Consider the following 15,113-nt stretch of genomic DNA (forward strand, 5'->3'; position numbering starts at 1 on the left):
TAACATTGCGTCATATTACATCACGAGAGGGAGTCGCTTGCCGAGCTCTGCATCGGCTCAGTGCAGAACAGGTTGGTATTCTGTAGGAGTCTGTGTGTTTTCGGTAGTTTTTCTATTTCAATTTATAAATTATTGTGTCCAGCCTGTCAGGATATCGAGTCCACAGGTTTCCTAAAAAAAAAAAATTTCAAAAACCTGCATGGTGGCATTTTGTGCAGGTGAAGAGATGACATCTGCTTGGAAACACGCGGTGGTTTGTGGAGTTCACTTTAGACTGGAGGATTATCATCCCGGCGATATGATGAAGTCAAACATTGTTATACCCGGCTACACACTGGCTGCGTGGTGTGAGCGTGGCATTTATGTCATTACACACCAGAAACGTGTCTGACGCGGCGCTGCTGCCATTGAAGGCTTATACTTCATGTTAAAAATAAATATATAGCCTACTGATACAGCAAAGACTACGTCAGCAGTATTGACAGCAAAATAGGCTACAGAATATTTCATTCTGTATTGACAGGTGCAATATTTGAAAATATATATATTTTAATTACAATTATATCTGCATTTATGTCAAAACATAGAGACTTTCAAACACCAAAATGTACTTTATTAATATGTATTTGTGTCAATATTACAAATAAACAGCTTTTCTAATTCTATTTTGCCTGGAAATGCTTCCTAAACGTTTGCGTGTTACGTGAAAAATAGGCGTCGGTTTTATTTCTAGCTTGCACGCGTTTTCGGCGCAGCTCCAGATGTGCGTGTCACAGGCAGTATGCAAGCTCCAACCTGTTAGCATGGGATTACGTGAACACGTTTACGTCACGATTACGTGAACACGTGCATTTGTGATTAACACAAATGCATACTTTGCACTTTTCAAAAAAGTTTGGAATTATGTACTGGACTGCTGGTAATGTAAATATTTAATTCATGCCATGTATGTACATTCAAGTTCACTCAAATACATACTCATAACGTCATATGCATCCTCACACTTTCTGTGAATCAGCACGAAATAAACTCATAACAGAATTAATGAATAAAGGATAACATGAAACACATACAATAACACTAACGTTATACTGTCTGTGGTTCGGCCGCTGACGGGAGATGTGACAGTCACAGATCCAGAGTACTGTGAAATATATTTTCTGTCTGATTTTTTTATCCAAAGCCAAATGAGATCACATAAGGTTATTTAAAACATTTTACTTGTGATATAAAGTAAGTTTGGAGTAAAAACATGGTTTAAATCTCATTACCTAATTGTTGTGTTTTAATAAATTGGTGTAATAAATCATAAATTGTTGTGGCAGAGAATATAGATTGTTTTAAGTTATCTACCTTTATGAAGCAACTCTGCACTGTGCCCAAGCAGAATTTCCCCTTGGGGACAATAAAGTTAACTAACTAACTAACTAAGCAAAAACTCACTTCATTTAGATTTTCCCCCCAGAATGTTTACTTATCTAGTAAATAAATTTTTTAGTTTTTTCAAAATCTGTGCATAAACATTTTTCTCTCAAAAATACAAGCATGTACATACAAGTTGCTCATATATTCTGGTAGCCCAGTTTGTGCTGAATACAGTGCAATTACACTTTTGCCATTAATGTGTTTATAAGCAACTGAAAAAAACACAAATGTCAGAGCATGTCAAAACTTCTAAAGGGCCCCAAAACAGCTCAGACTCCTAGGGGTTAACGAGTGTGACTTATGCCTGATGGTCAAACCCTATTAGTTTCTGTTATTGGTAAGAATCAATAATCCTAGATGACCAATACCAGCTTTGCTATTGCCTGATACATGATAATAATCTGTACAGTATTGTAGTCTGAGCACAGTGTACACATATCGTTTAGCTACCGTTATCTATAAACTAACACTGGTCTCTCACCTAGACCTCTGCCACTAGTCTCCACTGTTTCTTCTCACACAAATACTCAATCAGTCTCCTCTAATTGTTGTCCTGTCTAATCCTGGCCTGTCCCTAATTGTGTGTCATAATTGTATGGCTGTGGTCTGCCATATGAGTGTTAATTAACATTTATAATTCGCTCAGCGTCCGAACTGTCATTGCGATCCATTGTTTTCCTATAGTTGAAATTCACCGCACTCCCTCTCGGTACGTCACGTCCGGTTTTGGCATTTTTAGATGCGGAAGTAACATTTTCTCACAAAAACGACTCCAAAAGCCTTAATAGCCTATTTTAAAGTATATTTTAAAGAAATCTAGTTCCTACATTATTTTTCTATACATTGACTCACTGGGGTCTCTAACCTACAATATGCCCCTTAAATACACAAAGACTAATGACTAAACAAGACACACCTGTGGACAATCAAGACAATGAACCAATGATAGAACTGAACTAAGAACACATGACTAAAACAACCAATTAGAACATAGCACATGAGGACAAGGGAATCACATGACAAACAGGAACACATGACAAAACCAGGAAACATGACTGACTAAACTCAAACAGAAAATATGAACATGAAACAGAACCAACACACTAGACATTACATATATCTTCTTTAAAAATGCACAGAAGAGAATTGAGCAGAGTAAAATAGTACTAGGTAATAACCTTTTTGCTTCAACCACCATGCAAAAAAGTTCTGATTTAGACAAACCATGTGTGTGATGGTCAGGCAAAGATGAGTTCTATTTCTGATTATTCTAGTATTCAGCACAAACTCTGCCACAATAATATGTGAGCAGCATTATTGTAAAAGTTTGTCGTTTTTGAAAATGACATTTATGTTTTTGATAATTATTTAAAAGTAGGCATTTCAATCTTTATAAAGACATATCTGGCATGAATGTGTGGCAAGTATTCGTTGAGTTACAGTTCATTTTCAGACGCATTTCAGAGTGGACTTCACTGGGCATCCTGTTTGTTTTCACGCGTCGGCGTGTTTGTCGCGTTCAAAGGGATAGGACACATTTCTGTTTAGAAGCTCATGTGCTGTTGTTCTTCTCACAACACTTGACGTATTAAAGACTCTGAAGGACGAGAATGAAGAAGAGAAGATGAGGTTGTTGGTTGATCAAATCACTAGATATGGGCTTGACAGGCCTGACAAACTCATTAATCATTCACTGAATTCATTATGCTTGACAGTGTTGTGCACATATTCCTCTGTGATGCTTACAGTAATAGTAACATTTACAGTCAAAACATACTTTGCATACATTCTATATTCTATTTTGTATATATATTAGAATTTGTAAATATAATCTTAATTTTTCACCATTAGCATTTCAAAGTACAATTTATCGCTGAGTTTAAGGTAAGGTTTAAGTTAAATAACTTACCTTGAAGTGACATTTGTTTCTGAATCTCTGAAATGCCTTCTCACTATGAAGTCCTAACTTCTGCTTTCGATCTGAAGTGTTTCCTGAAGGAGACGATGTAAAACCAGTTCTGTCTGCCCCTGCATGTCAGAGCTCAGCTGACACACTTGCGTGAAAATCCCTGAAGCGGTTTGACTGAAGAGTTTCTAGACCAGATAGTGAAAATCCCAAATGCATTTGTTCTTCATGTTAAGTAGCAGAACAATGTGGAAAAAACACCCTCCAAAGCCATGATAAGCCGTCAGTCAATCACGTGCACACGATGAAAGCCTGGCAGGAGATAATTATTCATGAAATCTTGCTGTAAAGAATATGACAACGTTCAGAGCTTAAGAAAACACAAAGGAATCGAGCTGAATTGTTGAATCAACACTGAACTGACTTCAGCTGAACAACAGCTGAAATGCTTTATTTACATGAACCCTCTATGGCATGACTTTTTATTTTTTGGGGAAAAAAATATTTCACCCCATTTTTTGGGAGCTTGGGGGTCCCTGATAATACACTGTGTAAAACACTGTGCCATAAGGGTACTAAAACTCCAAGGTTTTCTATATAGATTTTCAATAGGGAAAACAAGCAATATGTGCATTAGATAAAATTATATTTTGAAAAACATAAAACAATACAAAAACCCTACTACTAATTACAACTAACACCTCATGTATTATATTCATACACCAATCAGGCATAACAGTATGACCACTGACAGGTGAAGTGAATAACACTGATGATCTCTTCATCACGGCTCCTGGGGCCAAAATGTGATGGCTAGACGACTGGGTCAGAGCATCTCTAAAACTGCAGCTCTTGTGGGGTGTTCCCGGTCTGCAGTGGTCAGTCTCTATCAAAAGTGCTCCAAGGAAGGAACAGTGGAGAACCGGCGACAGGGTCATGGGCGGCTAAGGCTCATTGAGACCCGTCAGGGTGCCCATGCTGACCCCTGTCCACCGCCGAAAGCACCAACAGTGGGACGTGAGAATCAGAGCTGGACCACGGGGCAATGGAAGAAGGTGGCCTGGCCTGATGATCACGTGTTCTTCTACATCACGTGGATGGCCGGGTGCGTGTGCGTGGCTTACCTGGGGAACACATGGCACCAGGTGCACTATGGGAAGAAGGCGTGGCGGCGGAGGCAGTGATGCTTTGGGCAATGTTTGGCTGGGAAACCTTGGGTCCTCCATCCATGTGGATGTGACTTTGACATGTACCACCTACCTAAGCATTGTTGCAGTGCATGTACACCCTTTCATGGAAACAGTGTTCCCTGGTGGCTGTGGCCTCTTTAACTCTTTCACACTTCCACAAAGCACAAATGCTTCAGGAATGGTTTGAGGAGCACAACAACGAGTTTGAGGTGTTGACTCGGCCTCCAAATTCCCCAGATCTCAATACAATCGAGCATCTGTGGGATGAGCTGAACAAACAAGTCTTATCCATGGAGGCCCCACCTCACAACTTAAAGGATCTGCTGCTAACATCTTGGTGTCAGATACCACAGCACACCTTCAGGGGTCTAGTGGAGTCCATGCCTCGATGGCTCAGGGCTGTTTTGGCAGCAAAAGGGGGACCAACACAATATTAGGGATATTATAATGTTATGCCTGATCGGTGTTAATAATAATAATAAAAAACATAAATGATACTCATAATGCACATTCTTTGAGTTTTCTGAACGTGTAAAAACAAACTTCCCAGGAAGACTTGAATGCACCATATGGTCCTAACCCTATGATACTGTCTGAACAAAAGTGGTCTAACTGCACAGTGTTGCCCTGAGGCAACAAACAAAAAAACACAGTTTTAGTATATAAATAAAAACAAAATAAATATTTAAACAATCAAACATACTTGTTTACATGCTGATGCACATGCATATATTTTTTTAATAAATTTATTTAAATTTAAACATGTTAAAAAGTGATATTTATCCAACCAATTGATGGCACTGTGTCCCATGTGGCTTTGCTTCATGAAAGGACTGCTCCACCCCCAAACAGAAAGTCACACCCACTTCAGCCCATCATTTCATTGAACAGACATGTCAGGTGATATTATATATTTTAAAAAAATATAAAAAAAAGTTAAACTGGCGGTGTGAGGTCCAAAAAGGTAGTTTGTTGCCTGAGGGCAACACTATGCCATAGAGGGTTAAGTTATTATCACTGTAAAGATGCTTTGAAACAATCTATATTGCATAAAGCGCAGAAATAAAGGTGACTTGACTTGAGACCTGTTTTAGTCCCTTCATTTTTTTGTGAAATGGTTACTAAGGACTAACAGGACTAACACATAAGAAAACGTATTAAAATATTTAAACGTATGTTTTGATTTTTTTACTTATTTTTTTAAGACTTTCAAACGTATTTCGCAATTAATCACATCAATTGTGATTCATTATAATTACACAATAAATGTAAGTGAGATTTTTTGTGATAATGTTGATTGTCATGTTTGTATCATTATTTAAGGTCCTGGTTGTTTTTTTGGTAATAAAAGTGACAGTATAATGAGTATTTTCAGTAGATATTTGAAGAGTTTCATTTAAATGGCAAGTGGCATTGTTGAAACGTCAGAAAAAGTGCAGCGTACCACATTTTTGCATGTTGCGGTTGAGGAGGCTATAAAAGATTGCAATGCTTTTGAATTGCAAGAAAAAGTTTTACAAAAAAGTTTAAAGACTATTGCGAACTGAAAAAAACAACAACCTTACATCAGTCACATGTTCTTCATGAGAGCTCAGGGACTGTCAGAGAATAAAGATGTCTGTCACAGAACTTAAGAACAAGGGAAAGGGCTCTTTGAAATCAGATATAGAATTGTTTGTGGAATACGAAATAATGAAGTAAGAGTCAGACTGCTTAGAGAGGCAGATCTCACATTAGCTAAAGTTCTGGACATTTGCAGTGCTACTGACATTAGGTCCAGCCAAGTTAAAGCATTCAATGAAGAAGACATGCACAAAATCAAAAGAGTCACAAATAAACGAAGAACAAACAAGCGTAAGTCAAAGGGAGAGCAGCATGATGAAGAAAAAAAATGCAGAAGATGTGGTTTAAAAAAAAAACGTAAACAGAGAACATGTCCTGCCAATGGACAAACGTGTAAATTGTGCAATAAAAAGAACCACTTTGTAGAATTTGCAGAAATGAACTTAAACAACCAGGAAAGATGCATAGACTTGAGCAGACTGAGGAAGTGGACACTAGTATGTTCCTGGACACAGTAGAAGTCCAGCTGACTAAAGTAAAAAACCTACAAGCTGTTGCAACCGAAATGCAGAAGGACAAAGAGAAGACAAGCAGGTCATGTTTAACCCCCTGGGGTCTGAAGTGTTTCTGGACCCTGGAGGCGTTTTGACATGCACTGACATTTGTGCTTATTTCTTTTACATTATATAACATTTTCATGGCTTAAAATCTTATTACACTGTATTCAGAACAAACACTGCTACAATCATATGTGAGAAGCATGTATGTAAAAGTTTGGGTAACACTTTATTTTCATGGTCTTTACTTATAGTCAACAGAATGTGTTAAAGGGACCATCAAAAACAAAAAGTTGTTTCATAGCCTGAACGATGATGTGCAGTCATATGTTGCGTATTAAGGTTATATACAATTCCATTTACATAAATACTTAATCATACTAATCCAGAGAGTAATTCAAATCAACATCATAAATGACAAAAGTCATAATTACCACTAGCACCTATCCACTTAAAGCTCGTCCCATGTTCTGCATCATCTTTTCATCGGATTCACTCAGAATGATCAGCTTCTGTGAAATTTGTCATTTCACTTAAAACACTAATTTCAGAGATTAGTGACACAATGGGGACAGAATAGTTCCCGAACTAATACATACAAGACATAAAGTGCAGTCCCCATCACACAAACACACACACACACACACTCATACTAGACAGACGAACATGAACCACTCATATTCAAGGTTTGTTTTTTACATCAACTCTAAAAAGATTATGAGAAAATGAGTGATACAATTAATAGCGCCCCATCCAACATTGTATGCAAACTGGAATTGGTCAAGAAATTATTGATCCTTTAAAACAGTTACAACAAGTCTTTCAAAACATTTCATAATATTTGAAGTCAAAGCCACATGTCTAAAATCACAATTCTCAACTGGGCAAGTTTTCTTAGGAACTGGCGTAGTTATAGATTTTTTCCACAAAGATGGAATAATATGTGAATCCAAAGATTTCTGAAAGATAATCAACAACTGGTCGTTGTTAGTTATAGGGGAGCGTGGGGCACAACCTAACATGGGGTTAGTTGTAACATGCATGTTTTAACCCTTTCCACACATGCCAGTGGCTGGTGAGGATGGTGAAAATGAGAAAATAAATAAATCCTGAATCCACTCAGCCACCCTGCCTGTGTATGCTGAGCTGATGGATGTTATGGAACACGCTGCAGCTGCCATGTCGGCGCATTAGAGGAGAGATTGCTTGTGATAGATTGGAAGATCGATTTCTCCCCGGCCATAAGCCATCGGGCTCAGGTGAGCCTTCTGTTCCTTCCTGATCTTCTTACGGAGATCGAGAGGGCATGGAAGAACCCATATTCGGCCCGATATTCACCGACATCAGCGCTTTAACTTCACTGATGTCGAGGGGCTAGGGGAATATGGGTATGTGTCGATGCTACCGATTGACGGGACATTTGCGATCTCGCATATGGGTAGGCATCAATACTGAGAGCTCCAACTCTGCCATCTAACCTCTCAAACTGACGTTGTGCTTAAATGGCATGGCAGCAGGTCAGGCTGGTGCTGCTTTGCACACCATGGCGGTGTTGCAAGCGTACCACACTGAAGGATCTCGATCAGGGACACATTGATGTCTTAAGACACGAAACGATCGGTTTCTGAGAGAACGGTATTTATGCAAATATGTCACCTCATATCAGACGAACGCTTTAGCTCTTCAGACTGCCATCACTTCCCGTAGGTGAGGTCAAAATAGCGGCCGGGTCATAGATATATACATAGATACCTCATTAGTGCCTGCGTGGATCATGCGTGGATCGCTCGAATGAGGAATCTACGTATACATATCTATGACCCGGCCGCTATTTTGACCTCACCTACGGGAAGTGATGGCAGTCTGGAGAGCTAAAGCGTTCGTCTGATATGAGGTGATTTAAGACACGAAACGATCGGTTTCTGAGAGAAACCGAACGGTATTTATGCAAATATGACATCAATATGTCATCACGAGCCGCGGGGTTTAATTTGAAGTTGTCTGTCCATGTTTTTTTTACTCTAATAGAATTAGTCTCCATTGACAAGCATTATATGAGTGACACACAGCAACGGTTGGAGTTAAAAATCTTCATTTGTGTTCTACTGAAGAAACGAAGACACCTACATCTTGGTTGCCTTAGGGGTAAGCAAAAAAACATCAAATTTTCGTTTTTGGGTGAACTATCCCTTTAAGACTCGGGAGCTGGCCTAGGCTATACTAGGCATGATGGAGGCGCTTTGCTGAGGCATTGTTGCCTCTGGCTCTTCACTATGTGAATGTGGGTTTCTCATGTGAGAGTCGTTCGCGCCAAGGCCCGCCCCCTTTCTGTCTGCCAGTGAAGACTGTGCTGTAATGTAGTAGGCCTTAGCAGGCCTATGACAGCCAGCCCTAGAAGGGTTTGTTTTGTCTGGCCAGTAGACTCCTGGAGGTAGTAGGCCTTAGCAGGCCTTCTTGGAAGAGAATCCCGACGCTTGGGATCATGCACATCAGCTGTAACCAGGTAGCTAGCCTCGAGAGGCCTCCTGTGGGCGGCCCCAATTTATGTGTTGGTGTGATATGCTTCCCAATGATGTTGGTTTTGTGTAGCAAAGGAATTGTTATCAACTAGTAGGCCATACCAGGCCTCCCTGAGGACGAGTCCCCAGCAGTGTGGGTATTTATTTGTCAGCCAGTGGTCTTACTGTCAGTCAGTTAGCTGTATCAAAGGCCATCCTGAGACTGAGCCCCAGAAAGTCTGGGTTCAAAACAGCCTGTTGTAACTTGCTATCAGGTAGTAGGCGTACCAGGCCACCCTGAAGGCAAGTTCCAGAGTTTGGATACTCTGGTAGATAGCATGACTTGCTATCAGATAGTAGGCCTCACCAGGCCTCCCTGAAGGCGAGTTCCAATGTATGGCATCTGGACAGCTAGCCTGACTGGCTATCAGGTAGAAGGCCTCACCAGGCCTCCCTGAGGGTGAGTCCCCGGGTTTTTCGTTACTCTGACAGTTAGCATGGATTGCTATCAGATAGCAGGCCTTACCAGGCCTCTCTGGAGGTGAGTTCTGGGTCTCAGTCACTTTGACAGTTAGCATGACTTGCTATCAGGTGATAGGCCTTACCCGGCCTCCCTGAAGGCTTGCTATTGTTGTGGAATATTCTAAGTTCTCTTTGAAGAAATTTGGAAGAAGTCTAATTCAATCTCTCAGAGGAAGTTCCAGGTCTCAGAAGATATTAACTTTATTGCATGAACAACAAAGTGAGATGCCAGCTGAACATCTGATCTTTCCATAGTAAAACTCCATAATTTATCCTGCTTTCTTATCTTCCCTCATCCAATGGGCACCCTTTCAGCCCTCCTTTCTCCTCCAACTCCACCTTGTGATTAGGCAACACCACCTTATGATTTCGCAACAGTTAAATGCAAAGCTCTGCATCTTTTCAGATTTACTGTGGAAAAACCCCAGAGCTTCTCTTTACATGTGAGGTACCATTCTCTTAACGCTCCACTGGTCACCTAGGCCTCACTTCCGTGCCCATAAACCAAGTGATGCAATCTCCCAGTAGTTTTTCATGTTCTTTCAGGACCCTCTTATTAGAAAAGGTCCTGTTATTATTTAATTGATACATAATCTTGTTTTATATCATATAATCAGTGTAATTCTCCAACAGTAACTATAAGTGTCCCGCCACACCAGACTCTCTCTCTGTTCTCTCTCCTCTGACTTCTAATCTCCTGCACTTGTGATCAATAACACTCACATTAATGAGTGTATTTATACTCCCCATCATTGTGTGAACACATGGAGCTCATTACAGCTGTATGAAGATAGATGAATCACACACAGCACTATAGAGATATCTCAATATAAGCCTCATCTGTCAGCACATCATCAACTGCTTCTCTTCTGAAACAGTGCTGTGGATGTTTTCCAGGTGCTGCTGGAGGTCAAACAGAAGCTCCTGGACACACAAACTGTGCTGAACTACAGACCAAACCATGACTTGATCAAGCAACCATACAGTGAAATATCAAAAATATATCCTAATGTTAAATTATGACACAGCACAATAAAGTTTACAAAATAACACCTTGTATTAGATGAAGAAAATTTTAAATGTTCCTCATTGCAGTTCACCAGAGGAATATAATCACATGAATAAAGAGCTGGATTATATTCAGCACAACTATCCTTTATAGTAAAATTATACATTTCATAATGTATGTACAAAAATCAGCAGTTCACCAACAAGTATGAAATACACAGACAAATACAAATCTTGCTATAAATTGACTTTGACATTGAACTCATTTAACCTTCCCTGTAGAAGATTTACTTAGACATGCAAAACATTTATTTGTAATGTTACTATGAATGAATATTTTAAAAGAAGTAATTACTTCTGATAAACCCATATTTCTCCTGTATCATCACTAAAGAGGCCTTGGGTTTATCAGATGTTGCTGTTTTTAGAGCAGTTTAAAAAGATTGAGCTCATAATCAGACCAATGTTCAAAAGGGGTAAAGCTTCTCTTCCTGAAGAATTGAGATGAGTTTAGCTTTCACAGCATCTCTGTGTTTGCGTATAATTCCACAGATCTTTCTCATGCTCTCCTGACTGGTTGAACTCTGTGTGATTTCTGAATATTGTTCCTCATGAATAAGTTCCTGCTGACGCAGTTTATCTGCAATGATCTGGACATTTCTAACCCCCTGAATGAGATGTGACCAATGGTTATCAAAATATCTTGCTTTATCTGCCTCACTATTCAGAAGCGGCTCGTCTCTCTTAGGATGAATCAGATCAAGTTCATTTTTCTTAATTGTTGCAGTCCAGACAGTCTTCTGATCCTCTTCTCTAGTAAGAGTCATTTTGAGATCATTCTCCAGACGTGTGTTGACCTTGAAGAAGTTTGGGGGAGTTTCTCTTCTAAATGTGATCCCTTCTTCGGGATGAATAGTGGCACCAGGAACATCAAGAAAGTGTGGCGTTTTCATCCGAAATGGCCGGTCAGGTCTGGGATACTTGATTGGGTGACTTGATTTTTCATCCTTCTCAACATTTTCTTTTTCACACTTATCAAATGGAAAAATGTAGACATGTAGAATGAGAGGATCTTTATAAGGCATGTAGAGAAGAAGATCACAGTGTTCGTCCCATCGCATTATCCAATTTATAATCAATGTTATAAGAGAGAAGGATGGTTGGACAATCTTAGCATGGAATCGGGTCAACTGCACAGGTTTTGTGGTTATTCCCTCGTCTTTTACGGTGAGGAGTTTCACAGCATCTTTGAGAGAGGGGTCAGACTCTCCTAAACAGGCGTAATGGGGCAGATGAACTTCCTCCAGTTTCCCTGAGATCACCGTCACGTCCATCACTGGAGCGATTCGGTGGCACTGCAGTCTCCTCAGCTCTGTGTTGAGGAAGTGTCCGTCTACGGTACGGTACTGAAGGGTGACGCTACAGTCACAGACCCATCGCATTCTGGTCCTGACACACTCATAACGGCCTGGATCAGTGCTGACCCTGAACTTTGACCCTTCATCTGTAGAGGCCGACGGCTCAATCTGAACCCACTGATCAGAATCAGTGATATGGACACAAGACTGACAGTTCAGCAGTGGCTGAATATTGAGCCCAGAAGGTTTGGGCTCAGAGAACCTGTGGAGAACCAGAAGAAGACAGAATGAACGAGTGAGATGCTTTTCGCTCATCATTGTCAAGTTATTTTTATGTAGGCTCTATGTTTAACTAGTGGACATGAACTCTATATTCTCCATCAATAAGCTCATGTTGAATAATGTCTCAAGTATTCTATAAATCAGTGTTTTTAACTGTGGTGAAGCGGGATATTTTGAGGCGAGGTGGCATTGTCCACGCCTCGTTTCACAGCCAATGAATGCAGTGAACTCCATCTCTGCATGTGCCTTGAGTTTAACACGCAACCAGCACCACTTACACTCTATTAGCACATTTGCATTATATCCAAACTTTCTGTGGACAGTTGATTACAGTATTTCACCCCATTAGTAATCAGATGCGTTTATAAACCTGTTTTCACTGAAACTGCAGCTTTCTGCCAGTATAACTAAGAAAGAAGTGCTGTGAAATATTCATTTTTCATTGACAGTAGTAGTATATTACTGTCTTAGCAGCAATTGTAATAATAGTGATGTAAAAGTATTATAGTTATAGTTATACAGTGTAATGTGTCATGTTTGATAAATGACATGTGAACACAGGTTCTTGTTTTAATGTGTCTTTCTCTTTAAGATGAGATCAGTCTGACGGATTCTGAAGCTGATGTTCCTGCTGGAACTGCAGTAATGTTGCTTTCTGTCAACTAACACGTCTGATTATATTACATCACTGCCATAAATACAATGCATAGATGCAATTTTATATTGTAGTGCAACTTTACTTTAGTATTTTCATCAGAGAAAAATGGTTTTAAGCCAGTTATATATATATAATGCTGTAGTGTGTCAGTAGGTAATATCAGTTCACATTTCTAAACATTCCTTTTGCCATTCATTGACATAATCAGTTATCAATAATCAGATTTCTGCGCTTATATAGTGAAACTTTTCTAGAAGAACATTAATGAACATTGTAATTCTGGCGATAACAATAAGATGATCATGTTCATGTTGGTCAAAAACTTAAACAGGATCATTTAAAATAACATTTCATCTCCAGAATAATATTTTGAATGTCATTTGAAATGTAATTTTTAGGGATGCACCGATATGAAGATTTTGGCCGATGCCGATAATTCTTTATATTTGAAAGCCGATAACCGATATATTGGCCGATAAATCTAAATACATATTTGAATAAACGTTGAGAGCCTGATTAAAAGCCATGTCCCAAACACTTCAACATAACTCAAACATCTACAGTACAGTAGCCTAGTTTGACCAGTGTAAGATTCCTTAACTTTCACATTCATTTTACACTCCTATGGCCAACTTACTTTATTAAGAAATGCTGACACTTTACAATAAGGTTTCATTTGTGTTAGCATTAGTTAACCAACAATGAATGAACAATACTACAGGATTTATTCATCTTAGTGTGTGTGTGTGTGTGTGTGTGTGTGTGTGTGTGTGTGTGTGTGTGTGGACTGGTAATCCTTACGTTATGGGGACAAAATGTCCCCACAAAGATGGCAATATCCGAAATCCTCATCCTTGTGGGGACATTTTTAGGTCCCCATGAGGAAAACATCTTATAAATCAGACTAAGTGATGTTTTTTGAAAATGTAAAATTGCAGAATGTCTCCTGTGAGGGTTAGGTTTAGGGGCAGTGTGTGTGTGTGTGTGTGTGTGTGTGTGTGTGTGTGTGTGTGTGTGTGTGTGTGTGTGTGTGTGTGTGTGTGTGTGTGTGTGTGTGTGTGTGTCTGTGTGTGTGTGTGTGTGTTGGGTAGGTTTAGGGGCAGTGTGTGTGTGTGTGTGTGATGGCTAGGTTTAGGGGCAGGGGCAGTGTGTGTGTGTGTGTGTGTGTGTGTGTGTGTCTGTGTGTGTGTGTGTGTCTGTGTTTGTGTCTGTGTGTGTGTGTGTGTGTGTGTGTGTGTGTGTGATGGGTAGGTTTAGGGGCAGTGTAGGGGGATAGAAAATATACGGTATGTACGGTATAAAAACCATTACGCCTATGGAATGTCCCCATAAAACATGAAAACCCAACATGTGTGTGTGTGTGTGTGTGTGTGTGTGTGTGTGTGTGTGTGTGTGTGTGTGTGTCACTCTCCAGATCTGAAACCGCAGAGTTTCCTTCTATAGCGTCAGGTTCTCTTTTTTTCTAAGATCGTCTGCATTTGTCCAGTTGACCAGCGCTGTGGGGAAACTGGGAACTATGGGCTCGGACTCAGAATGCTGGAGTGCTCAGTGTAAAAACGGCCTTTTCTTTTATTTGGACCTGGAGTCTAACACAAGCTCAACAGAAACAATGGTAGCTTATGTAAGCTATAACGGCACGTGTTTCAGAAGAGGGATGTTAATGTTAACCCTTTTCCCCATTTCTGTTTGCTGCTGCATCCTTTTTTATAGTATGATGTTAACACGATTAGCATTTTTCTATCATGATGCTAACACAAATAGCATGTTGCTGGCATTATGCTAACACGATTAGCCTGTTTGCATTTTTATAGTATGATGCTAACACAATTAGCATGTTTACTAGCATTATGCTAACACAATTAGCATGTTGCTGACATTATGGTAACACGATTAGCCTGTTTGATAGCATTATTTTAACACGATTAGCATTTTTATAGTATGATGTTAACACAATTAGTATGTTTACTAGCATTATGCTAACACAATTAGCATGTTGCTGACATTATGGTAACACGATTAGCCTGTTTGCATTTTTATAGTATGATGTTAACACAATTAGTATGTTTACTAGCATAATGGTAACACGATTAGCCTTTTGCTAGCATTATGTTAACACGCTTAGCCTGTTGCTAAAATGATGTTAACA

General features: G+C 39.6%; 1 protein-coding gene across 2 annotated transcripts in view; it reads right to left on the reverse strand.

The window, feature by feature from the left end:
* Window positions 1-10,702: 10,702 nt before the first annotated feature.
* The window catches only part of LOC307123861 (NACHT, LRR and PYD domains-containing protein 1 homolog), a 30,071-nt gene continuing 25,660 nt past the window's right edge, over window positions 10,703-15,113 (reverse strand). For both annotated transcript variants that reach the window (XM_079812616.1, XM_079812617.1), the window contains one exon: window positions 10,703-12,289. In XM_079812616.1, the coding sequence (XP_079668742.1) occupies window positions 11,137-12,289 (1,153 nt within the window). In that variant the 3' untranslated portion in view covers window positions 10,703-11,136. The remainder of the gene's footprint in view (window positions 12,290-15,113) is intronic.

Source organism: Gobio gobio, assembly GCF_949357685.1.
Source record: "Gobio gobio genome assembly, chromosome: 3".
NCBI classification, from domain to species: domain Eukaryota; kingdom Metazoa; phylum Chordata; class Actinopteri; order Cypriniformes; family Gobionidae; genus Gobio; species Gobio gobio.